We start from the raw sequence: 25,730 nt of genomic DNA on the forward strand, positions 1-25,730 counted from the left end.
ACATACAGACAGCACACAATGTCTACTTCAATTTGCCACATTTGAGCATTTATCACAAGCTGAGGAAGGTCATATTATGGTCTCAATTACATCCTTTTTTTGTTGTTGTTCATTTTATTGCTTTTCTTTTCGGTGGCACCAGGGATCAAACTTAGGACCTTGTGCTTGTGAGCCAGGTGGCAGCACCATTGAGCTAAATTCCTAGCTTAGCTCATTTTTTTAAAAAGTTTTTTTTGTTTTGTCTTTTTAAATTTTGCGACAAGGTCGCACTAAGTTTCCAAAGTTGGGCTTGAATTTGCAATCCACCTGCTTTAGCATCCCAGGGTGCTGGGATTCCAGGTGTGCACTACCATGCTCAGCTCAAATTCAGCTTGCTTTCTCTTTACAACATTCACTTCTCTTATTCCTGCCACCACCATTCTATTCAGAACACCATATCTCACAGAGACAGTTACAAAAGCCCACCTGGTCTTCTCAGTAATCCTCTAGGTACCATTACTGGAGCAATCTTTCTAATGTCAATCTGACCATGTCATTGCTCTGCTTAAAATACTTCAGTGGCTCCTAAATCCTGTGAGAAAATGTCCTCAACCCTGGGTATGTACTTAACACTGGCCATGACCCAACCTCACACCTGTCTCACTCCTCTTAACGCAGTCAGTCCCTAGCCTTGTCCTTCAACTCTGGCGACCATGAGCCAAGGACAGTTCCTCTACACACACTGTTTCTCTTCTTCAGTGTCACTCATTCTTCTTTCTTTTGATTTGTTTGCCTGTCAGCTTGCACCACTCCCCTGTGAGGATCTGGAGGGCACTGTCACAGCTTAGATTTGTTGTCTAAACTTCACAGCGCTTGACATCATTGACAGAAGCTGCTATCCTGAAAAATCAGTCTTGTGCCTCAAGAAAGGAAAGAACCCTGCATGCAATCATCCCATAACAGGTACATTCCATGATACTCAAACTGATAATAAAATCTGATGAGCAAGTGAGATATAAAAGGAAATCCTGTCCTCTGCATGGAGTATCTAGGAGAACAGCTAAGCCACAGGCCCACCCTCACCCCTCTGCTTGGCCTTGTTATGTCCTGTAAGCCCCTATATGGTGGCTACTTTCTTCCTTGTGGAGAGAAGACAACACTTACCATCGTCACTGATGCACTCTTGCAACACAAGCGGGTGATGGCGCGGGAGCTTGCTTAAGGGCTGACGGCGACCCTTGGACTTCTTATTCTCCTCCAGGGAAAACATGTATTCATCTGCAACCTGGGCAAACCAGAAGACATCAAACTTGAGTTCATCTTGACACACAGGGAAGGTTAGCCTTACAGTAAAAATCAAGGGAGAGCCGTGGATTTAGCTCAGTGGCACTGTATCTGCTTTGCAAGCACAAGGTCCTGAGTTCAATCCCTGGTACAAAAACAAAAAAACAAAAAAACACTGAGGAGAGAGAGACACAGAGATACAAAACCAAACACAAAAAACACCTGTCTTGGAAAGCCATGGACAGTACCCTGTAAATTAGTCTAGTCTACACCAGGCTAATTTTAGAATTTTAAGGCAAAATCTGTACCTTAAGTGTGGCTCCCGGCCTTCTGGAACAAATTGAAACAAATACACCAAAAATAAACCGGCTCCACTTTTAAAGGAAAGCCACATGCCCTCCCTCTTAAGCTCATTGCCATGCCAGACGTTGAGACCCCTAGAGGAGCCCACCTGTCCCTTGCTTGAGCCAGGTGGTAACAACTGGAACAATGTGCCAGCAGCAGGGCCATCCAGGTGCAAAATCTAGAGGCACCCAAAGGGGAGAAGGGTACTTCCGCCATTACAAGGAAAACAGGCCAGCTTCTCTCTCATTACGCACTGATCAGCTCTCACAGATCCTGTTAACTCCTCTGTTAGTCATATCCATTAGGGTATCAGCCAGGAGAGTGCAACTACAACTGGCCTAGCTGCAGTGAGGAGGCTGACTTAACACTGCATTTACATAATGCTGGAGCTAATGTAATTAGGTTTAAGACATACAGGATTTCTCAGTAATACTACATAAGAGTTTCTTTTTAATCAACATACTTAAAACTTGGTTATACTGACATTAGGAGACACAGGATTGGTTAAACCCATTAAATGAGGAAATGAGGACTGAAAGAGGGCAACTTTGCAATGGTGACAAGAAGCAATGCCTAGGTGTGCTGAGAAGAGGTGGCACTACAGTGCCACTTCAGAGAAGGTGCCCTGGGGCCAAAGACTCCCCGTGCAACTAAACAGTACCCCGGAGCCTAAGGATCACTTGGGAGTGTGAGACAAAAATTCTGCTAAGCCACTCGCAGGCACAACAGAGCCTGCTCCTGCAAATACAAACTTTACCAAAAAACAAAACATAAGGTAAAACTTTTTTTAAAAATAAAAAATAAATTTTAGCAACAGGTTTCTGTGCCCATTTGCCAATTCATTCAACAAATGTCTACTGAGCACCTATGGTGTCCAAAGGCCTGTTCAGAAAAGGAAGCAGCTGTTCAGAAAGTGCTCTGGTTTCACACAACCAAGTCACGCCAGCAAGAGAATAGGAACAAGGTAAGTGATGAGTTAGGAACCTGCTACTGCTGATGCACAAAGACTTTTACAACTGGAAGCTCTCAATGAAACCTGCATTATATGTGCTGTCAAAAGTGCTGGTTTCAAAACCTATGTCAGGGGCTTAGGATGTAGCTCCCAACACTACAGCACTTGCCTAACATGCAGGAGACCCTGGCTTTGATCTCCAATGTAGCAAAAACAAACAAAAAAATGGAGTACACAGAAAAGCCTCTGGGCCCCACCTCCTTTCCAAACAGAACAGCTTTGCTCTTTAATTATATTTTTCAAATGAGTTAAGATTTCACTTAAAGGGTTCTTTGGCTAGAACAGACTAGAAACCCTTATGTGCCAATGGTTTTTGTTGCAGAAGGTTTTTTGGTGGTGCTGAAGATTGAATTCAGAACCCCACACATGGTAGGCACTTGCTCTACCACTGAGTTACATCCCCAACTCTATTCTATTTGAAACATGATCTAACTTGCCCAGGCTAGCCTTGAACTTGCAGTCCTCCAGGCCCAGTCCCAAGTAGCTTGCTTATACATGTTCTTGCCAAATTTTTGATAGTGTTAACATGTGAATTAATTTAGAATATTCCCCAACCTACATATAGTCATGAATTATATATACTAATAGATTTATGTACATTTTAAAATAAAAACAACTGGAAATGGGTAAGACAAAAATAAAGCTCATTTTTAAAAATTTTATTCCTATACTCGGGTGTGGTGGCTCAGGCTTGTAATCCTAGCACTCAGGAGGCTAAGAAAGAAAGATTGCCATGAGTTCGAGGCCAGCCTGCACTACACAGCAAGACTCCTGCCTCAAAAATAAAAAAATTAAATTTTATTCCTGTACCAAATAATCTTACATTCTCCACTTTGATGGCATCCAAGATAACAGGTCTATACTTAGAATGTGGCAGAGACTAGGACACAAAGAAATGAAAACAAAAGTCAGAAATGGTAGAAATTTCTGGCTTGGATCACCGTGGTGAGACACTGAATTAAGAGGCCTTTCGGGGCTGGGGCTTAGCTCAGTGGTTCTGCCACCTGCCTCACAAGCACGAGGTCCTGAGTTCGATCCCTGGTACCAAAAAAAAAAGAGGCCTTGCATGGACAAAGAGGGCAGATAACAACAAACTGGGGGTGGGGGGTTCCCCCTCATTTAGAACTACCCAAAGGACAGTATACTAGAAATGCAGACCAGCTGGCTGCCACCAGGCACAGTGTGGACAGACAGCAGTTTGGAGATTCCTTCCCAAGGCCTAATGGCTCTCTGTCTTTGCACAGACAGGGAGAAATGCAAGGTTCCCAACCTGGGACCAAGTGTCCTATGGCCTTCTCCTGAAATCCAGAGCAGGTATTTTGGAAGTACCTCATTCAGCACTTCTGGGATACCCTGGAGACTGTACAAAGCACTGTGCCCATCTTTAAGCCATCTCATCTCATCGCCACTTATCCAAACAAAGTAGAATTTCGCTGGTTTTAGAAGGTTAAAAAAAGTGTTGTTACAGGTAAAATGTAAGCTAGCAAAATACATTTATATATTCTTTACAACTGGTGGCTTTCTTTCTTTTCTTTCTTTCTTCCTTTCATTAAGGGAGACATCCTGATTAGGTCAGATGTAAGATTCAAATAATTTGACTCAAGAGAACCAAAGCTAGACATCATCTGGGCCCAGAGCCCACTCACAATGTTGAGCTGGTGTGGTAGCTCACACCTTTAACCTCAGTACTCAGGAGGCTGAGGCAGGAAGACTGCCACAAGTTCAAGGTCAGCCTGCGCTACAAATGTGTAGAATTTTAAATTGTGAGAGTGGACAAGACCACCAGTGGGAGACAAACTGACCGAACACCAGGCCTTCTGCAGACAAAGAGAAGAGAGAAAAAGAAATTCAGAAACAGACAGGTAAAAGGAATTCCATAAAAAGAGGACAATTTCAAAGAGGGGGTGACTCACAGGACTAAAGGCTACAGAAGAGGTGAGCATGGAGGTGACCAAAGTATTCAGCTACTAGGGTGTCAGGACTTTAGAGATTAGTTACAGCAGATAAGACAGAACAGAGCCAAGGAGGGAATACATCAGCCTACTGAGAAGAGCAAGGGAAGGAATGAGATCATAGTTTGAGAAAGAAATGTCCTTCAGAGCTGTATTTTAACATAGTAATAATAAGTATGGTTTTATAGGCAAATGAGGAAAGAAGCTTATAAAAGGAAGATACTTAGATGTGTGATAATGGTTTGAAGAAAATGTCCACATCCTAATCCCTGTGAATGCATTATGTTAATACGACAAGGAAGAATTAAGTTTGCTAATCAGATGACCTTAAAATATGGGGATTATCCTAGATTTCCAGGCAGGTCCAGCATAATCGCAGTGGTGCACAGTAACAGAAGAGTCAGCCTGAGTGACACGATGTGAAAGCCTTGGCTCCCTAGACACTGTCACCTTTGAAGATGAAAGAAAGCCACTAGCCAAAGAATTCGGGTGGCCTGTAGAAGCTATAAAGGATAAGAAATGGATCTCCCCCACAGGCCCCAAGAAGGTATACAGCTCAGATGGCACCTTAATTTAACAGAGAGACCCCTGCAAACTGTGAGCCCAGGAACTATAAAGTAATAAATACATGTTGGGGGCCGGGGATTTAGGTCAGTGGTTCCAGCACCTGCCTCGAAAGCACAAGGTCCCGAGTTCAATCCCTGGTACCAAAAATAAACAAATAAATGCATGTTGTTTCAATCCTCTAAGTTTGTGGTAACTTGTTACAGTAGCAATAGAGAACTAATACAGGGTAGAAGGGTAGACAGAACATTTTATAGATCCAGGAACTGGAAGAGGCAGAGTCAAGATCAAGTACAGTAGACTGCAGGTTTGGAAAAAGAACAAGTCCTTTATGCATTATCTGTTTAGTCCAAGTGCCTCCCATCTACCCAGCGCATGGACCCAGTACACTTTGCTTAGTGCCCTGACAACACACTGACAGACAAGACATGATCTCTAACCTCCCAGGGCATGTAGCCCAGCCAGAAAGAAACCAGGTATTCCAGTGTGAAGCTAAGTGCCCTGACTACCACCATCCTGCCTCTGACCCAAATGTTTAGGTCTACTCTAAATGTTCTTTCTGCTATGGCATCTACACTCTCCCGGAATGTGCTCCAAACTCTAAATTCCTTCAGTGTGTAACAGGAATGCTGGTTCAAATCCTTGTTCAATAACCTAGCTGTGCGAGCCTGGCCACTGTTGCAACACCACAGTAAGCAGGGGTCAGGAGCCTGCCTCAAACGGCTCCTCGTGCTGACAGGATGGAGCAGGTGTAGGATGTTTCAGGGCCCTTCCTGAAGGACAGCTGGAGCTCATGGCTCCAGAATTCTCCGTTCCCTCTTCCAACATCTGGCACCCAGAGTCAAGGTCTATGTCCCTGATGAGGCTTATTCTGCACAGAGAAGAACAACCATTCTCTAGCCTTGTTTTGGAAACCTGAGTCTCCAAAGCAGCTTGAACTATCAGTAACTTCAGCAGCAGATATGATTGCTGTGGCTCATTCTACAGATAAAAACCCTACAGCTTTCATGCATTAGCAGTGTATCAACCAGGATATTTTCACTAAAACTGCAGCTGACCAGACTGTGCTAAAATAAAAAAGGCTCTTGACATACATAGTAGCATAGGCACTGAACAGCAAGTAGCCCCAGTTTCAGCTTGGTAATCCTCAAGTGGTGGGATGAGAGAAGCACACACTCAAGGACACTCTCATGAACTCCACTGCTTCCAAATATAGACATAATACTATCACATCTCACCAGGGATGGAACAAATCTGTTCTACTACAGCCCCATGCCTATCAGTTCTCCACTCTACCCTATTAGTCCTGGGGTTAGCTTCTCACTAAAACAAACCTGACCTTCCAGGCACACTCCACTCTGATGCCAAGAGATGAGAATGAACATGACCCAGAGCCTGACTTCTACAAGTTTATCTTCTTCACCAGCCTACAAACACTTGCACTATAAACACTTGCACCTATACTGAGAAGCAAAATACTCCAGGGCCTCGAAAAAGAAATGGAACCAGACAGAAAACAAGAGGAGCAGCATAGCTTCTGCCTAGTGCTGAGTCACAGAAGCATGTGACCATCAGATTCAATCCCTGTCTCTTCCCACCTCAAAACTAGATGCATCATGGAGAAGGTCACAAACAAGGTAAAAACTGCCACTGATTGGCACACTTAAAAAAAAAATGGCTAAAACAATTTTATATCATGCATATTTTACCACATTTAAAAAAAAAACCAAGTGGAGATAGAGCTCAGTGGAAAAGGACTTTCCTAGCATATCCAAAGCACTGGGATCAGTCCCCAGGACCATCAAAAGCAACTCAAAAGGGCCAGGGATGTAGCTCAGTGGCACAGCGCCTGCCTGGCAAATGCGAGGCCCTGAGTTCAATTCCCAATACCAAAAAAAAAAGGAAAACAAAAAACCCTATCTGCAGCTAACCCCGCCTGTCCTGTCCCCCTGACCCTCTACCTGTGCTGGGATCCTACTCCCTCCCACCACCTCTGTAGAAGCCCAGGGTCTATCCATCCTCCTCTCCTCCATTACCTTCAACTCTCCATTTGGCACACTCCTGTTCACACAAGGTTCAGCTGGCCATAGCTCCCACTGTCTTAAATCATCTTCCTCCCTTCACCCTGCATACAACTTTCTCTCTTCATTCACTCAACCTCTGGCTGCTGCTTCTCATCTTGATAACATGGACCCTCTACCTCCACCACATTGTGGACACTGTTCTCCAGTCAAAACACATACTGACACACATCCTCCTGATGACTTCCACACCTTCGGGCTCCTTCTGAAAGTCAAATGTACATCTAGCTCTGCAGCCTACCTCACAGGATGCGAACCGAACTCACTTCCTGACCATCACACAAAGCCTTTCATAGTCACATTTTCTTTTTTTTGTACTAAGGATTAAACCCAGGGGGTATGCATGCTAGGCAAGCACTCTACTGACCTACACCCCACCCCCAACCTTTTTTCATTTATTTTAGGGTCTTGCTTGTGATACTTCCACCTCAGTCTCCTGAGTAGCAGAGATCAGAGGCATGTGGCACTGTGCCCAGCCCTTTAGCCTCTATCCTATACGGATCCCATCCACAACTTGCTGGCCCGAGTCAACCCCCACGACGCTCTCTCTGGCTGTATCGTCTTACAGCTCTAGGCTCCTCCCTTCTAAGAAGCTCTCGAGAACATTTTATACCTCCATACTTGTTACCACCACCCTGGAGCCCAGTCCTCACTAACTCTTAAGACTGAAGAAACAGCTTCCTAATTGGCTTTCTCATTTTAAATCTTTTTTCTTCCTTTCCTGAAGTAGAAGTATTTAATTATAAAAAATAAGCTGAGCTCCAGATGTAGCTCAGTGGTAAAGCGTGTGCTTAGCATCCATGATGCCCTGGATTCAGTCTCCACCACCAAAAAATTTATGAAAATAAATAAAAGTTAATCCAAAAAATTATTAATCAAAACAATGTTCGGGGTGGGGGTTTAGCTCAGTGGTTTCGCCACCTGCTGCGCAAGCGCAAGGACCCAAGTTCGATCCCTGGTACCAAAAAATAAAAAAATTTAAAAAATAAACAATAAAAATTTTTTTTTTAAATGTTCAAACGTTGCAAACAACACAGAAAGTAAAAATTCTAATTCCACCTGTTACATGTTTTTAATTTTGCCTCCTTTCTCCCTCCAAAAATCTTAACACTGCTTCCAGAATAAACTGCCAAAACACTAAACAGAGCTTTAAAAGACAGTTTGAGGGCCGGGGATTTAGCTCAGCGGTTCTGCTGCCTGCCTCAAAAGCTCAAGGTCCTGAGTTTGATCCCTGGTACCATAAATAAATAAATAAATAAATAAGACAGTTTGAGTGAGTCAATAATCTGAGGGGCAGGGTGGGGATTTACCTCAGTGGTTCCTAGCCTGTAAGCACAAGGTCCTGAGTTGGTCCCAAGAACATAAATAAATAAATAAATAAAGATGAAGGAGATATAAACAAATACAAGGGGTGAGCTTTGATTTAATTCAAATAAACCAACTGTAACTATATTTTAAGACAACTGGGGAAAATTGATTATGGACTAGATATTTATATTATGCTAAAGAATTTTTTATAATTTTTTTAGGTGTAATAACAGCATTGTGATTAATAAAATCCCCCTGCCTTTAGAAATACATACTAAAAAGTACGGAAAAAATAACTTGGCCTCTAGGCTTTGCTTTAAAATGTTTCTGCAAGCCAAGCACAACAGACCACACCTATAATCCTAGCTACTCAGGATGCTGAAGCAGGAGGATCACAAGTTTGAGGCCAGACTGGAACTTCATGAGACCCTGTCTCAGAATAAAAAAATAATAAGGGCTGGAGCTTGATCCCCAGTACCATACACACAAAAACACACCAGGGGATAAGAACAGAATACATGAAGCAAATGTGGCAAGATCCTGAAAACTGTTAAAGTGATGAGTATTTTCCATTATTTACTTATCGTTTTTGTGTTATGTTCCATGGAGGTTTTCAATTCCCAAATGCAGATGGAGGAACCTTCAGATCCTCCCAACCCTAAAGTTGAAATTCTTTGAGTATATGAGGCAGACCCCGCACATTCTGCCTCTGTCCCAAGGCTGCTTCCAGTTCTATATGCTCAAAACAAACTAAAACCTTCGAAAGCCAGGCATGGTGGCACATGCCTATAATCCCAGCACTCACGAGGCTGAGGCAGGAGGATGACCCCAAATGCAAGGCCAAACTAGACTATACAGTGAGTTCAAGGCCAGGCAGAATTAGAGTAAGGCCTCATCTCAAGCAAAACAAAACAAAAGAAAAAGACTAAAACCTTTGCAAACCCCCATGTGCTTTCGACTTGGCCTGGGCTTTCATCAATATATGAAGCACCCTCCTCTCCCAGATTCTTGCTCCACTTTCATTCTATCCACTTGGCACACTAACCTCAGGCCGGGTCAAAAGACCTCCTCCTCTACAGTCTTCCCAAACTCCTCCTGCCCTGCCACAGGCTAAGTTGCCAACTCTTCCACCTGGTGCTACATCACCCATGATATTCTCAAGGGACTTCTGAGTTCCTTGAGGTCACAGTCCTGGCACACAGCAGATAGGCAGTAAATGATTACAAAGGAGAATGAAGAGGCCAAACAGCTAAGACTTTCTGGAGAATGTTAAGCAGTACAAACCCACCAGCCTATGCTGGGGTGGAGGAGTGGCTGGGGATGGAGTTAAGAAGGGCATTTCCACCAGGCTACAGCTAAGAAGTCCACACAGAAAGAAAAAGAAATCAGGAAGGCTGGGGTGGGAGCGGTGAGCAGGAGCCTCCTCTCCCTGCACATTTCTCCATGGTTAAATGGATACCATTTAATCATGACCCACCCTTTGCAGAGGGAGCCCATTCTGGTCTGTGTCCTCACCACAGAGAAGCTGTGTGGCAAATGCTGTGCCCTACAAGGGGCCTGTGGACATCAAGGACTGCCTAGGACCAAGGAGTTCATCAGTCCAATTGAGAGTAAATAAGTACCAGGGCCATTTGGCCACAGGTTAAAAACTACTGTGTTCAATCATGTTAACTAGTAATAAAGTGATGGATTAGGTTCTCTATGCCCCATTCTTGTACCTATCATTTAGCTGGGTCCAAACTGGGAAGGAAAAAAGATGGGTTTAATTATTGGCTTTTTGCATCCTCTCAAAAAAATGTTTTTTGCCACCTGCTTCACAACCTCAAGGTCTCGAGTTCGATCCCCTGTACCAAAAAACAAAAAAGTTTTTTAGTCTTATACAATTAATTTAGCAGTAATGCACTGACCAAGTACTTAGCATACAGCAAGTCCCTGTCAGCTGCTTTTGTGACTGATTTCAACTGAAGCAAGAAAGTCAGGAAGATGTAGCAACAGCAGGACAGGATATACTGTGGCATCGCAGAAGATGAACAAGGCAGCTCGTGAGGAAGAATTGTCAGGTGGCAGCTGCTAGCATAAGGGATGGAGTTTACAAGCTGAAATCGGCTCTCTTGTGGAAACTTCCATGAGAGGGCAGAGAGCAGCAATCAGAGGCAATGAGAAAGAAACATGATGGTTATTACCTCATTAGCCTGCCACCACTGTGTGATGGAGGGAGGAACAGTCACATGGTAAAAAGAATTCTAACAAAAACTCAGCCCTTAGACACAGAGAAGGCAGACAGAAGTATGTGAATATTAAAAACAAGGGGGGAGGCTGGGGATTTAGCTCAGTGGTTCCGCCACCTGTGGGCGCAAGGACCAGAGTTCGATCCCCATACCAAAAAAAAAAAGGGGGAGGCAAGCCAACCAGAAAACAAGGACTACCAGCAACATTAGAAATATATGGATATGGGCCAGGGATTTAGCTCAGTGGTTTCGCCACCTGCTGCACAAGCGCAAGGACCGGAGTTCGATCCCCTGTACCAAAAAAAAAAAATATGGATATGGAGTGTCAATACTTCCATCAAAGCAGTGTGAGCCATCTGTGAGATAATCCTGTGTACCAACAGTCACACAGAGGAAGAGGAAAGGAACTGCCTGGCAAAGAACAAGATGGGAAAGATCATGCATGTCATCAGGCTTCCTGTCTGACACAACCAAAGTGGGCTGGGGACACTGATAAGGGGGTCTCCCCAGCTTCCTGGACAGCTGCAGCAACTCCACCCACAGGCCTACCTCCCCTGCACCAGGTGCCCAGTGCCCACTGTACCTCAGCCAGCTCCCGCTCACTGATACTTCTGGGGGCACTGCCTTTCTTCCTCATGCACGGCTGTCCCACGGCGACTCTGCCATCACCTCTGGCATAGCTATGCACAGTAAGAACTCCCGTTTGCACTTGAGCTTGGCAGGAGAGGGGCTCACTGGTTTCCGAATCAGAAGAAACAGAATCCTGAGAAGAACTGGAGCCCAGGCTAGAAGATGATTTCTTTTTGGAACCTGAGAAGACCAGGCGTCCGGCTATAGAAGCGGGATTCACAGAAAGATCCAGGGCAGCTGCCTCCTGTTCCTCCTCCTCATCCTCCTCTTCTAGTTTGACATTTTTGAGCTCTTCAAATTTGACATCAGTGGAGTCAGAGTAATCTGAAACAACGTACACATTAGATACAGCCAATTTCCTCTTGCATATGTGAAGTTGACCAAGATGGAGTGGGAAAGCACAAAGAACATGGATGGACAGAAGTGAGACCTAGCTTCAAATCCTGACTCACTCCTCAAGTCTCTGGCCTCCAGCTCCTTCCTGTTTCTGAGGACAGTACCACTTATCAGGACTTCTAGGTACAATACAACTCCTGGGTACAAGACGGGGTACAGCCTGCACACAGTAAGACTCAGCAAGCAGAGCTTGCCACTTCCTCCGAGCTCTCCTGCAGGACCTACAGGCCTGAGCGTGGCACAAACCTGGATACCCATGCTGGAAAGCCTGCTCAGGAGCAGCCAGCCTGGGCAGGCTCTGAGACCACAGAGCTACCTGGCCGACAGAAGACATACCTTGTGGCACCATCAGCAGTCATACCACAGCATCAGTAACCTATTTTCTCAAGCCTGACTGAGACTAAGGGAAGCCTCCCTAACAAACCTAGTCTACATGACGGTCTGAGTGACCACCACACTTTTTTTTGTTTGTTTCAGTATTAGGCACTGAACTTAGGCCTTCACACTAAGCTATATGCCCAGTCCTTTTTAAATTTTGAGACAAGATCTCAATATGTCACTAAGTTGCCCAGACTGGGGTTAAACTTGCAATTCTCTTGTCTCAGCCTCGCAGAGTGCTGGTGTTACAGGTGTGAGCCACTATGCCTGGCACCACTCTTTTCCCTTAAAATACAAATGTCTCCTCAAGCCTTCAAGTGAACAAACTTAAAATAACAGGTATCCTTTCTGCAACTGCCCAGGCCACCTCCTAAAAGTCACCTCAGCAAAGCCTTCAGCATTTACCCCCATACTTCAGCAGGCAGGAAGACAGGCCTCTCCCTGAATGCCTAGTGTACCCTGCACATCCCCAAGCAGAGCACGTCTCACACTCGTTCTGAGTCAGTTCACAGACATGGCTCCCTCTTTTCTTATTTCTGTCCCTGCACTCAATGTGGCATTGAACATAGAACAGACAAGTACCAGGATTGTGATGACCATGGTCAACTCACCTGGAAAGGGTAGGCCATCCTCAACTTGCCGCACAGAGTTGTGGGTGGGCCTCACGGGAGCAAGGGTGGCCTGGCACTCCGTCATTTCATACTGGCCAGAGCTCAGCTCCTCCTTGAGGAAGAGCTCACTCTGACTCACCTCCTGTGGTATTTCCAGACAAACCCGGTGCCTCTTTGTCCCTATACGATGCTTGGCCAGGCTATAAGGAAGAGGGGAAACCTTATAAGACCCCACATATCAAAACATCCACACACAATGCAAAACAAATGGCTAGGCCCTGATGCCTGACTGGAAACTCAGGCTACCTCATTGCTGTGACCCCTCCACCCCCCAAAAAGGACTTTACCTCTCTGAGGTCATTCCATCACGGGCAAAGTACAAGTTTTGTTGTGAGGATTGAGAAAAGGCACACAAGGTACCCCATAAATGTCCCTCCTGTCTTTCGCACATGTCCTAGGACAAACTTCTTAGAACACAAATTCTGACAACACCAACTTATATCCCTCAAGAGCTCTTGTACAACTGAGTCTTGTTCCTGCTACCACCCTCTCCTTTTTAAAAAAAGACTCTTGGGCCGGGGATTTAGCTCAGTAGTTCCGCCACCTGCCTCACAAGCGCAAGGACCTAAGTTCAATCCCCAGTATCAAAAAAATAAAATAAAATAAAAATTAAAAAAGACTCTTGAGGTGATGAGAAATTTGACTTTTCTGACACAGGAAGAGTCCTGCCCCTTGCTCCATAAGATTACAGGTTTACTATCCTCATTCCTGGGTAAGAGTTACAAGGAAGCCATGCCCGCAATGGCTCTCACTGGCTCTACACCAAGAAGAAAACTCCCTCAGCTGTGGCTCCAACACTCCACTTAGAAACAGCCTCTTTGGTGCTGTCCCAACCCCTTTCTCAGCAGCCAGGGCCAAAAAGGGATGCCTGCTACCTTCTCTTCAGGTCTCCTTCCTGTCCATCCTCTACCCCTTCCATGTCCTCTTCTGGGCACTCCTCTTCATTCCCAGCTCTTTGTGGCAGCTCACTTTCCTTCAGAAACTCGGCTGCTTCCGGTGTAGGCAGAGTATGGTCAATGACTGTGCTGTCCTTGCCAGCTTTCCAGAGTTTGTACCTCTCTGGCTGGAACTTCCTCACAAACACATCCATGGAGATCTTCACCATATCCTTTCTGCAGGAGCACTGTCACAAACAACCAGCAGGTGAAGGGCACCTTTTCTGCTTCCACCTCGCCCCCACACTGCATCTCCCCGCTCCAAGCAGAAAATGTATAAGCTGGCTTGGAAAGTTATTTTGATTCACAGGTCAAGGGTACTGTGTATTACCCTTGCATCGCCTTCATACATCAGGAAGCTGGAACCAAGGGCAGAGAATGCACAGCACAGGGGCAAGGCCACCTGGGCACTAAGGAGATGTGTGCAAAATGGTCAGAGATGCAGCTCTGCACTTAGGTCCCATAAGAGTCAACAGCCACCTGCCCTTGGTTATCTATCCAAGTCAGGATGACACAAGCAAGTCTACTATTCTGGGTCAAAGGTCCAGTTCTCCTACTTGCCAGCTAAAAGTAAACCCTTAAGAATTTCTCAACACAGAAATCTCAGAATGGCTACAGCAAGAAATACTAGTACATAGGTATGATTTTAAAGCCAAATGGACTTACATGTAGAACCTCATTTTATACTTCTCAAAGCTAAACACATTTTAAATTTTTTTTTTACTTTTCGTTGGTACTGGGATCAAACCCAGGGAGCCTTTGTACTGAGTTAATTTCCAGCCCATTTTTAGTTTTTTTAAATTTTAAAACAGGGTCTTGATAAATATCCCAAACTGGGCTCAGACTTCTGACCCTCCTGCCTCAGCCTCCCAAAATGCTGGAATTACAGGCACATGCCACCATGGTCAGCTCATGCCTGTACACATTTAAATTATTTACGAACACAAAATACTCACAATTTATACATTCCCAGCCAATCTGTTTCCAAATTCCAGCAGTTCAAGACATGTTTTAATACCAATCAATGTACTACTCAACAAGCACTCGTCAATTAGCAGGCACAATCAAACATGCCTATAATCCCAGCACTTGGGAAGCCAAGACAGGAGGATTGCAAGTTTGAGTCCTGCCTGGGGAACGAACTTAGCGAGACCCTATCTCAAAACAAAAAACAAAAAGGGCTGGCTGGGGATGTAGTTCAGTGTGAAGACCCTAGGTTAAATCCCCAATACAGGCAAAAAAAATTAAAAGAACTTGCTCAACTAGTCAATTTTAGTCATGGGGTAGATGGGAAACTACCACATAAACTTACCAATACAGCTTGTTTGCCATACTCAATCCATCTATGGGTAGCAAAATTTGTAGATTCCGCACAGTTAAAGCCATGGTTAAAGCCGGCATGGTAACCATAAGGGAAAGTAATCATAAATTCTCCAGCTTCTTGAGTCACCTGAACAAAAATAGACTTAAGGCAGCTTCCACACACAGAAGAAGCCTAGAGAAGAACCGAACTCCTGAGCTCCAGACCTATCACACTTAGCTGAGCAACCAAGGATAAATTCTAAAACCACCGAGGTTTTGCCATCTTGTTTAAAATGCAAAGCCTCACACGTCCCATGCACACCACAGCTATAATTAAGCATTCCTTCAGATTAACTCAGTGTGGAGGAACTGACTCTCCCCCAGCAGTAGGAAGGCACACTAGCCACATTTAGAGAAGTCTCCCCCTCCACATCAAAGGGAAAGAGTGAAGAACTCGAATAAAGCTCAAAGACCAGAAAGGGCAGTTTCTATGGAAGCCTGAGGACTTGTGTCCGTAACATCAGCTCACCTTGTCAAAAGGGATGCCGTATTTCTTCAGCATTAGAGGGGAGATCAAGGTCATCTTATGGCGAAGAAAAGCCTCACAACTTTGAGCACTTCCTGGGAAAAAGCCTGTTTAAGTAGACAACAGGAGTTAATACACTGACTCTGCAAGCTTAGTGTCCCTTCACACCTGTGTATCTCATCAGGATGATAAAGAGGACGAATCACCAATGAGATCTCCAAGGAGCCTTCTGGCCCTGGGTAGATTCTAAGATTCTCCAGTGAGCCTTTGGGCTCTCCCAGGTAAAACATTATCTGGGTAATCAAACCCTGGGGACTGAGATCATCCAAGGTCCCTCTGTTCTTACACAGACTGTGTCCGCCACCTTTTGTCAGTAACATGTCTACAATATAATCTACCCTGGGCTTTCTCGAAATAAGACTCTTTGAATGTACAAATCTATCACAGTCAACTTTTAAAAAAAAAAACTCAAATACTAACTCAATTTCTCGATTTTTACATTCACATTTGGGGCTTTAGCAGAAGCAGCAGACTCGATACGACTTGTGTACTTTCCTAGCCAAAGACACCCAAGCTCAGGGAGACTTAGGTGATGACACTCAGAGGAGGAAGGACTAAATCCCTGCCCGGACAGAGCACATAAAGCCTTGGACTGTAGCTGCTCTGTGATGGAAGCTGACCTGCAGCTGCACTCAGTCCCTCCTGGTGGCCCGTGAAAGGCCACACCACATCTGACCACACAGAAAGGACACTTCGGGGCTGGAACACAGCTCCTTGGAGACCCCTCCCCAACATGTGGAGGAGAAATGGTACCTTTGGCGAGACGCTCCAGCCGCTTTCCGTGCTCAGGTGGAACAGAGTACCTGCAATCACATGGGAGCCAGAGATGGTGAGGAGAGGACAGGGACAGGAGCGAAGGGGCTGTTCCCACTGGCAAGACACTTCAAAGGCAGCAGGGAAGATTCCCGACACTCTCAGCACAAAGAAATGCTAAGTGTTTGAGGTAACGGATATGCCAACCACCCTGAGCTAGCTGATCACTGTACGCGGCACAGACCACTGAAATGTCACACTGAAGCCGGGAATGGTGGTGCACATCTGTAATCCCAGCACATGGGAGGCTGAGGCAGGAGGATCACCATGAGTTCGAGGGCAGCCTGGGCTATATAGCAAGATCCTATCTCAAAAAACAAAAAGTAAGTAAATAAAATGACAAGGGAGAAAGGAGAGAGAAAGAGACAAGAAAAACAGTGAAATCATCAGAAGGAAAAAATGGAAGCCAAGCATTTGTACATAGGAAGGGGAGGGGTCTTGAGGGGGGAATGAGATATAACAAAATTTAAAACTAAGTAAAATAAAATGCACATTGTACCCATAAATATGTATGATGATTACGGGTCAAAGAAAAATTACTCCCCCCCCTTATATATATATATATATTGGGGGGGGTGTTGAGACAGGGTCTCCGCTATATAGCCCAGGCTGACCTCGAGGCAATCCTCCTGCCTCAGCCTCCAGGGTGCTGCAATTACAGGAGTGGGCCACAACCAGCCCTAAAAATTAAATATATTTTTTTAAAATACTGTTTAAAGTTCCCAACTATTAAAAATAAATCCAGAGAAATGATGAAGTGCTAGGGGAGAGGAGTAAGAAACCTACACAAAAGTGAGTAAATTTATTTCTTCTGTATTCACCCATTTAATAAGGCATTCACTGAATATTCACCATGAGCCAGAATTTACTGTACAAAAGTTTTTCTCTGTATTATGCTGTTCATGTAATAAAATGGTTAAAAAGAAAAAAAAAAAGTGGCATTATATAACCTCAACTTCTTTTTCAAAAATGCTCCCAGCAACCCCAAAGACCTAACTGGGGAAGGTTAGAGCAAGCATGGAAAACAAGGTGGAGACAGATGAGACACCTAAGGCTCTGACCCTTAATCTGCTGCTACTGAACCCACTTTTCCTTCATCTGCATAAAAGCTAAACTGATTACCCAGTAATTAATTACTCCTCCACTCCTTAGGGTGTCTAGACATCACAGAAGCTGCTCTTCATAAAAAATGACAAGGAAAAAGAACACCTAGACTATTAAAACTTTTGCAAAACTGTTAAACTTTATATTCTTTTAACCTTCACAATCCACCCTAAAGATTACTTTGGCCAGTTGCAGTGGTGCATGCCTGTGGTCCCAGGACTAGGGAGGCTGAAGCAGAAGGAACTACTTGAGCTCAGGTGCTGGAGGCCAGCCTGGGCAACACAGCAAGAGCCTGTCTCCAAGAAAGATTATTCCAGCCGGGGATTTAGCTCAGTGGCACCGAGCCTGCCTCTCAAGGGCCAGGTCCTGAGTTTGACCCCCGACACCCCACCCCCCCCGCCGTGCAGGGGAAAAAAAAAAGAAAATGATTATTCCACAAAAACAAAAAAAATTCTCATCCTAAATAGCTTCATTATGCAACAAAACAGAGGAAGAAAGGTGAGAAAGTCACCTAAAGGGCTTTGGGATCCATCAGATAACCTTGCACAGAAGTCTGTGGAGCTCCATTTACCTTTTTTTTCTGTTTTTGAGACAAGGTCTTATGTAGCCCAGGCTGGCCTTGAACTCATGGTAATCCTCCTGAGTGCTGGGATTACAGGTGTGTACACCAAGCCTGGCTTGGAGCTCCCATTTCAGATGCCCTAGAGAATATGTGTAACAACTACTGCTTGCCCTTCCCAGCTTTCCTCACATCTACTGTCCTTCTCAACTTCCTGCTTCCTGTCTCCTCCCTGTGGAAAGGTGCAGATTTCATCTGCCTCTCATCTGCCTTCATCTGCTAGCACCCTCAGTAAAAGGCCAACACTAGGAGACGGAGCAGTGCAGGAAAGAAACAGAACCAGAACCAATCTGTCTCCCAAGACTGGCAATGTCCTGGAGAGCAGGAAACACTTGCTGAGCAGCCTCTTGGATCTAAGATTGACTGCTAATGGGGCCGGGGATTTAGCTCAGTGGTCCCAGCGCCTGCCTCATAAGCGCAAGGATCCGAGTTCGATCCCCGGTACAAAAAAAAAGCATACTGCTACTCATCAAAAAATGTTTCTAGGGTAGGGGATTTAGCTCAGTGGTTCCGCCACCTGCCTCGAAAGTGCAAGGTCCCAAGTTCAATCCCCGATACCCAAAAACTAAATAAAAATAAAAAACTGGGCTGGGGGATTTAGCTCAGTGGTTCTAGCGCCTGCCTCACAAGCGCAAGGTCCGGAGTTCGATCCCTGGTACCAAAATAAATAAATAAATAAAAAATAAGGGCCTGGGATTTAGCTCAGTGGTTTCACCGCCTGCTGCACAAGCACAAAGACCTGAGTTCAATCCCCAGTACCAAAAATAAATAAATAAATAAATAAATAATAAAAATGTTTCCATGAGGAAAAAGCCTTTCTATCATCAGAAAGAGCAACTCTAGCCTGGGAAGCCTATCTCAAAGAAACCCCTCAGAAGTTACAAACCAGTGGATCAGCCTGGAACAGCCCTGTGGCTTTTGGTAACTCAGCCAACACTGACTTTCACGTAACAGTGTAACAGTGCTGTGCCACCCTGTTATCAAAAGCCTTGCTCCTCCAAGTATGTCCGGGCTCTAGAACCATCTCATAACCTGTCTCAAACGCAGAATGCTGGTTCCACCCAAGACTGATGCACCAGGATCTGCATTTTAACCCACACCCAAGGTGTTTCCCAGGGAGATTCAAGGAGAGAAGCCCAGTGCCAACAGCAGGCTGACTTTACCAGGACTTTGGCTCTCCAAAGTGCAGGTAGTTGATGCTGTACAGGTCCATGTCTTCTGTATGCCAGGCAAAGGATGTCTTCCACATGCCGAAGTACAAGTATGGAGTGTTCACACCCTCAATGGTGATTCCACTCTCCTTTTCTACCAAATCCAAGATGGTCTTCAACCCGCCAATATTCCACTCATCGACATGCTGCAAGGAAATGACAGGCCAGAGCAGGTTACATTTTAAGCTAAACTGAGGCTCTGAAACCTACAAGTCACACAGAAGGGCTCAGGTGAGCTGTCACCCCAGACAACACAGCATCCCTGGTCACTTTCACAGCTACAACCGGAAAGGATCTGCTATGTCTCAAAAGGGAAAATACTACCTTGAACAAACACCAGTGTAAGGGAAGATGAATAAGAGGTGCCAATCGCTTGTTCTAAACTCCAGGAGGAAGGCTTTGAATGGAATCTAAAGAAACTTAACCCAAATAGAAATCTTAGACCATTTAAAATATTTTTTTAAATTTTAATAAAGGAAACATGGGAATTAGCTATATTAATCATGTGGCTTTTTTGGCTCTAATTCTTCAAAGTTGACAATGTCCTTTCCCTGACTTATGATGGCCAGACAGGAGCCCCATTTTATGAGTAGGTCCTGGATTACCGTGCCTTTTGCTTATCCCTATATGAGGATCCTCACAGCATCTTCCCAACATTTATCCCTAGAAGCTTCACTCCCACCATCCCCCAAAACTGTCACAAACTTCAAATTCTTTTTTTTTTTTTTTTTTTTTTTTTTTGTACCAGGGATTGAACTTGGTTCCTTGCGCTTGGGAGGCAGGAGGCAGAACCACTGAGCTAAATTCCCGGACCCCTCAAATTCATTTTTTAAATAAATTCTTTCAGCCAGGCATAGTGCTGCAGGGCTGTAATCCCAACACTTTGGAGGGTGAGGCAAAAAGGTAACTGCAAGTTTGAGGCCAGCCTAGGCTACACAGCGAGACTCTGTCTCAAACTAAAATAAATTCTTTCCTTCCAATAATTTATAAAACATTAAAATTATTCTGAGTGATAATTCCAAACTGATTGTTTGATCATGCAAAGGCAGTCCCAACTATTTCCTTTCTACCATTCTGAGGCAGTTCTTCAGGCTGAAAAGAATTCCAAGCCAAGCCAATGCAACTAGTTAAAATAGCTTTTGCTACAGAATCCTGCATGAGGGTTCTGAAAATCTAAATATGTTTCTCTTCTTAAATACACAACCCTTTCATTAGATTAGTCAGTGATCTTTTTTTCTACAGATACCACACAGCTTCTCCCCCATCATTTCACCTTCCAGCCCACCCTTTCAAGAACTCATCACCTACCACCCACAGACTATGCTAGCGGCCCTTGAAAAGAACACCACACATCCAATTCACATGCAAAGTGGGAGAAATAAAGTTCAGTCACATGCAAAAATACCAAAATTAAGTCAGTAAAGCATATCAGTCAGTGATAGATCATTCATTTGTTCCTCCACCCATTCACCACAAAGACTTTAAAAGCCTACCAAGTGCTTGGGGGGGAAAGGGGGTATGGCATTATAAAATTTCAAAAGTACAACCCAGAGGGTTTCAAGAGAACCCCACCTTTTCGTAGAGAGTACCATTCACATCTGCACCATAAATTGGAGGATTAAACGTGAGGTTCTTCCAGTACTTCCGTTCAAGCTCTTCAAACTCACTGTAGCGTGGGGTACAGTACCTTTTCCAAGTAAAAAACAGCATTAGCCACTTACAGGAAACTCAATTTATTAGCTATTATGAACAGTGTAAAAATATAACCCCCTATTTCTGGGCAGCAAGACATTTCAAATGAATGAGACATAATTTTAACCTTCAAGCCTCTAGTAATAGCCCTTGCATGAGGAAGGACTTGTAGGTGCAGACTTGAACCCATCCTCCTTCAGGAGTTTCCTTTAGGAACCCTTGAAAACAGGCTAAACTACATGCTGCTACATTCAGGTGTAGCCTGGCCACACAAGGAGAAAATAAGCTTAGCTTATTTTAGCTCAGTGGTTCCACCACCTGCCTCGCAAGTGCAAGGTCCCAAGTTCAATCCCCGGTACCCAAAAAATAAATAAAAATAAAAAGTAAAAATTGAAAATTTTTATAAAAAATAAAAATTGAAAGTCCAGAAGAAATAAGCTTACAAATATTTGAGATTCAGGGACACAAATCCCTACATATCCACAGACAACACAATCAGCCACCATCAACTGGGCACCGTGGAGCACACCTGTAATCCCAGCACACTGGGAGGCTGAAGCAGAAGGATCCCAAGCTCGAGCCCAGCTTGGGCAACTTAGCAAGACTCTGTCTCAAAGTTAAAAAAAATAAAAAGGGATAGATTTCAATACCCAACATCACTGAAACAAAACAAAACAATCCCAGCCAGAATGTAACGCACGAAGGATAGCAGCACTCACATCCCTGCGCTAGAGGAAGTGGAGCTGCTCCAAGTCCTGTGGTATTCCTAACACCCTGTGCAGTGACTAATCAACAAAGAATTGTGACCAAAAACAATATTTCAGTAAAAATATAAAATAATCCTTAAAACATAATGTATTTTTGCACATCAACTATTCTGTTTAGGAAAATATATATGTATTTACATCTACCTATACAAGATCTATACCTAGAGCCATAAAAACATCTATACTCGTTGGGGATGTAGCTCAGCAGCACCATGCCTGCATCGCAAGCACAAGGTCCTGAGTTCGATCTCCAGTACCAAAAAAAAATATCTATACTCTTCAGCTTAACAATCACATACTGAGCCAGGGATTTAGCTCAGCAGAATAGCGCCTGCCTGGCAAGCACCTGGGTCCTGAGTTTGATCCCAGGTACCAAAAAAAAGACCCAGAAAACAAACAAACAAACAAAATAACCACACACTGAGTACACCAAAAAAAATTTTTTTAAATTTCACACCATTTAAAAGTTATTATGGGGCTGGGGATTTAGCTCAGTGGTTCTGCCGCCTGCCCCGCAAGCACAAGGACCCTGAGTTCGATCCCCAGTACCAAAGAAAAAAAATTAATAAATAAATAAAAGTTATTATGGGGCCAGGAATTTAGCTCAGTGGTTCCAGCGCCTGCCTCGCAAGTGCAAGGTCCCGAGTTCGATCCCTGGTACCAAAAATAGATAATAAATAAAAGTTATTATGGAACTTTTTTCCTCACTACTGTGGACTGAACCCAGGGTCTTCACACTCAGCTACATTCCTCAACCCATTTCTTGAGACAATTGAAATATGGTCTCCCTAAACTGCACAAGCTGGACTCAAACTTAAGATCATCCTGTCTCAGTCTCTTACAGTGGGTACTGGAATTACAAATGTACCCAGGCCCAGCCTAGGCAGTATTTAAAGGGTAATAAACAAACCTTATAGGTATATGAAAAAATGGGAAAAATTAATATATACTGTAATTAAAATGGCAAAAACATTTTGAATGGATACAATGTAGATATGAAGACCAAAATGAAATTGTGTGGAGATGATGGGAATGAAAAAATAATCTTCACTATTGCGTTACTTTTTGGATTTTATTGTTTTTTATTTTTGGGAATCAAACCCAGAGCCGCATGGATGCTAGGCAAGTGCTCTACCACTGTTATACATTCCCAGCCCACACACTGCTTTATTTATATATACTTTTGTTTTGTTGGTTGGTTGGTTGTTTGGGTTTTTTTCCCCCTTTGGTAGCAGGGGATCGAACTCAGGACTAAATCCCTGGCCTGATTGGTTGGTTTTTTAAGACAGGGTCTCAACTACGTAGTCCAGACTGGCTTTGAACTCACTGTAGTCCAGGCTGGCCTCAAACTCCCAGGAATACTCCTAGCTCAGCCTCCCTAGTGCTGGGATTACAGGCAATTACAGGCATGTGCCACCACCCCTGGCAGCACTTTATATATTTTTTAAATATTAAATTTATGTTTTTATTTTCATTTTTTTGGGGGGGGGACCAGGTATCAAACTTGGGACCTTGTGCTTTTGAGGCAAGCAGCAGAACCACTGAGCTAAATTCCCAGCCCTAGCACTTTATATTTTATTATTAACCTAGTAAATAATAAATATTAGAAAATTCATGAGTTTTTTTCCCCAGAACTGGGGATTAAACTCAGGATCTTGTGCTTGCAAGGCATGCACAATGCACTGAACTAACTCCCTAGCTCAGCTGAAAATTCATGCTCTCTTTGAAATGTAAGTAACTCCCCTACTTTCAACTGATCTGTTATAAATTCATGTTTTTAATCTGCCAATTTTCTTAAAGCTAGCTGGACACAGAGATGAAAATAGTGGTAAAAATCTTATACATCAGGGTGGGGTGCTAGGGATGGAGCTCAGTGGTAAAGCACTCATATAACATGTATGAAGTGCATGGGTTCAATCCTCAGCACCACCAGACAAAGTACATGTATCAGGCTGAAGGGAACAGATATAGGGCTGGTTAATTTAAAAGGAAAAGAAGGCTGGGTATGGTGGTGCACACCTGAAATGCCAGCTTCTTGGGATGCTAAAGTGGGAGGATTGAAGCCAATCTGGGCAACTTAGCAAGCCTATGCTCAAAACAAAGTTTAAAAAGGGGGTTGGGAGGCAGAGGATATAGCTCAATGCTCCCTGGATTCAATCTCCAGGACTGCAAAGGAAATAAAAAGAAGAAAAGGCAGCTGAGCTATACTGGGCATTCCTGTAAACCAAGCTACTCAGCTTTCAGGAGGCTAAGGCAGATGGATCGTAACTTCAAACCCTGGATTTAGCTCAGTGGCGCCACACCTGCCTCACAAGCACAAAGTCCTGAGTTAGATCCCCAGTACTCACTCCCAAAAAACAAGAAAAAAAGAAAAACAATTTCAAACCCAGCCTGGATAATTAACTTAGTAACCTAGCAAACCCCTGAGTAAATAAATAAATAGCTCTTGAAATGAAGCTCATTGCAAAAGGCTCAGGGTTCAAACCCCAGTACTGCAAAAACAAAACAAAAGCAGCAGTCAGGCTAGGCATGGTGGCACATGCCTGTAATCCTAGCACTTGGGAGGCTGAGGTAGGAGGATTCAGTATGAGGCCAGCCTGGGGCTAACAGAGTGAGTTCAAGGTCAGCCTGAACTACACAGTGAGACCCTGTCTCAAAAAATAAAGGGGGTGGCGGGGTGGGGCGGGGATTTAGCTCAGTGATACCACTGCATGTGTGGAAGGTCCCAAGTTGGATCCCCCAATACCAAAAAAAAAAAGGAGCAGTCAGAACCGAATGAGGGAAATACAAAATTAATTCACTGTAAGTCTGCAAAGGGACAAAAGCTAAATATTAAAAACAACAAACTGAGTTCGATCCCTGGTACCAAAAAAAAACAAAAACAAAAACAAACAAACCAACAAAAAAACAACAAAGAAAAATGACTGAAAACAAGACTAAGCAAATACATTCTGAAACAATATTATTATTGTAAGCATGACAAAGAGTAGGGTAATAGAAAACAACTAGCTTGGTAATTATTTATCCTCATTTTGTTGTTAATGTCAAAATAGAAATGACAGGCCAGGGATTTAGCTCAGTGGTGCCACCTGCCTTGAAAGCACAAGGTCCTGAGTTCGATCCCCGGTACCAAAAAAAAAAAAGAAATGAAACTGGGCATGGTGATATAGGAATGTAATCCCAGCTACTCAGAAGCTGAGGCAGGAGGATTGCAAATTCAAAGTCAGCCTAGGCAACTTTGGGAGCCCATCTCAAAATAAAAGGGCTGAAAGGGCCGGGGATTTAGCTCAGTGGTTCCGGCGCCTGCCTCGCAAGCACAAGGTCCCAAGTTCGATCCCCGGTACAATCAATCAATCAATCAATCAATCAATCAATCAATCAATAAATAAATAAATGGGCTGAAGATGTGGCTGAATGACAGAGCTCCCCTGGATTCAATGTCCAGTAACACAAAACAGAAATGAGACAGCAGCTTAAGTATCGAGAAGTCTAGCAGTGACTAAAGATGCAGAACCCTAGATAAAAGTGAAACTACTTTAGGATAACCAGGTGGCATCAATTCACCCAGCAAAAGCTCTTTTAGAACCATCTTCAATTTTTTCCTGTATAACTACACAAGTCACCAGAGTCAAAAGTAATCCACCTTTTCTAGGGCTGGAGGTGTAGCTCAGTGGCACTGTACTGCCCTAGCATATATGAGGCCCTGCTCAATCCCCAGGACAGTGAAAGAAATTAAAAAGTTTTTTAAAGTTACTATTTCCCATGGAAAAATGAGAGTAGTTTATATAATAAGGACATGTTTAGAGTGGAACACAGAACTAAAACAAGGAAATGCTTCTATAAAAGGAGCATAAAAAGCTAGGCCTGGTGGTA

At 43.9% G+C, this 25,730-nt stretch overlaps 1 protein-coding gene across 3 annotated transcripts in view; it reads right to left on the reverse strand.

Moving 5' to 3' along the window:
* Kdm4a (lysine demethylase 4A) overlaps positions 1-25,730 on the reverse strand; it is a 49,050-nt gene that overhangs the window by 17,767 nt on the left and 5,553 nt on the right. For all 3 annotated transcript variants that reach the window (XM_004871890.4, XM_004871888.4, XM_004871889.3), the window contains exons 4-12: positions 20,971-21,085; positions 19,351-19,544; positions 16,405-16,454; positions 15,595-15,698; positions 15,076-15,213; positions 13,704-13,951; positions 12,769-12,968; positions 11,337-11,707; positions 1,144-1,264 (exon numbers count right to left, since the gene is read on the reverse strand). In XM_004871890.4, coding sequence (XP_004871947.1) covers positions 1,144-1,264; positions 11,337-11,707; positions 12,769-12,968; positions 13,704-13,951; positions 15,076-15,213; positions 15,595-15,698; positions 16,405-16,454; positions 19,351-19,544; positions 20,971-21,085 — 1,541 coding nt within the window. The remainder of the gene's footprint in view (positions 1-1,143; positions 1,265-11,336; positions 11,708-12,768; positions 12,969-13,703; positions 13,952-15,075; positions 15,214-15,594; positions 15,699-16,404; positions 16,455-19,350; positions 19,545-20,970; positions 21,086-25,730) is intronic.

Source organism: Heterocephalus glaber, unplaced genomic scaffold, assembly GCF_053883595.1.
Source record: "Heterocephalus glaber isolate CG9 unplaced genomic scaffold, H.glaber_assembly_v1.0 deba00001452, whole genome shotgun sequence".
In the NCBI taxonomy this organism is placed as follows: Eukaryota; Metazoa; Chordata; class Mammalia; order Rodentia; family Bathyergidae; genus Heterocephalus; species Heterocephalus glaber.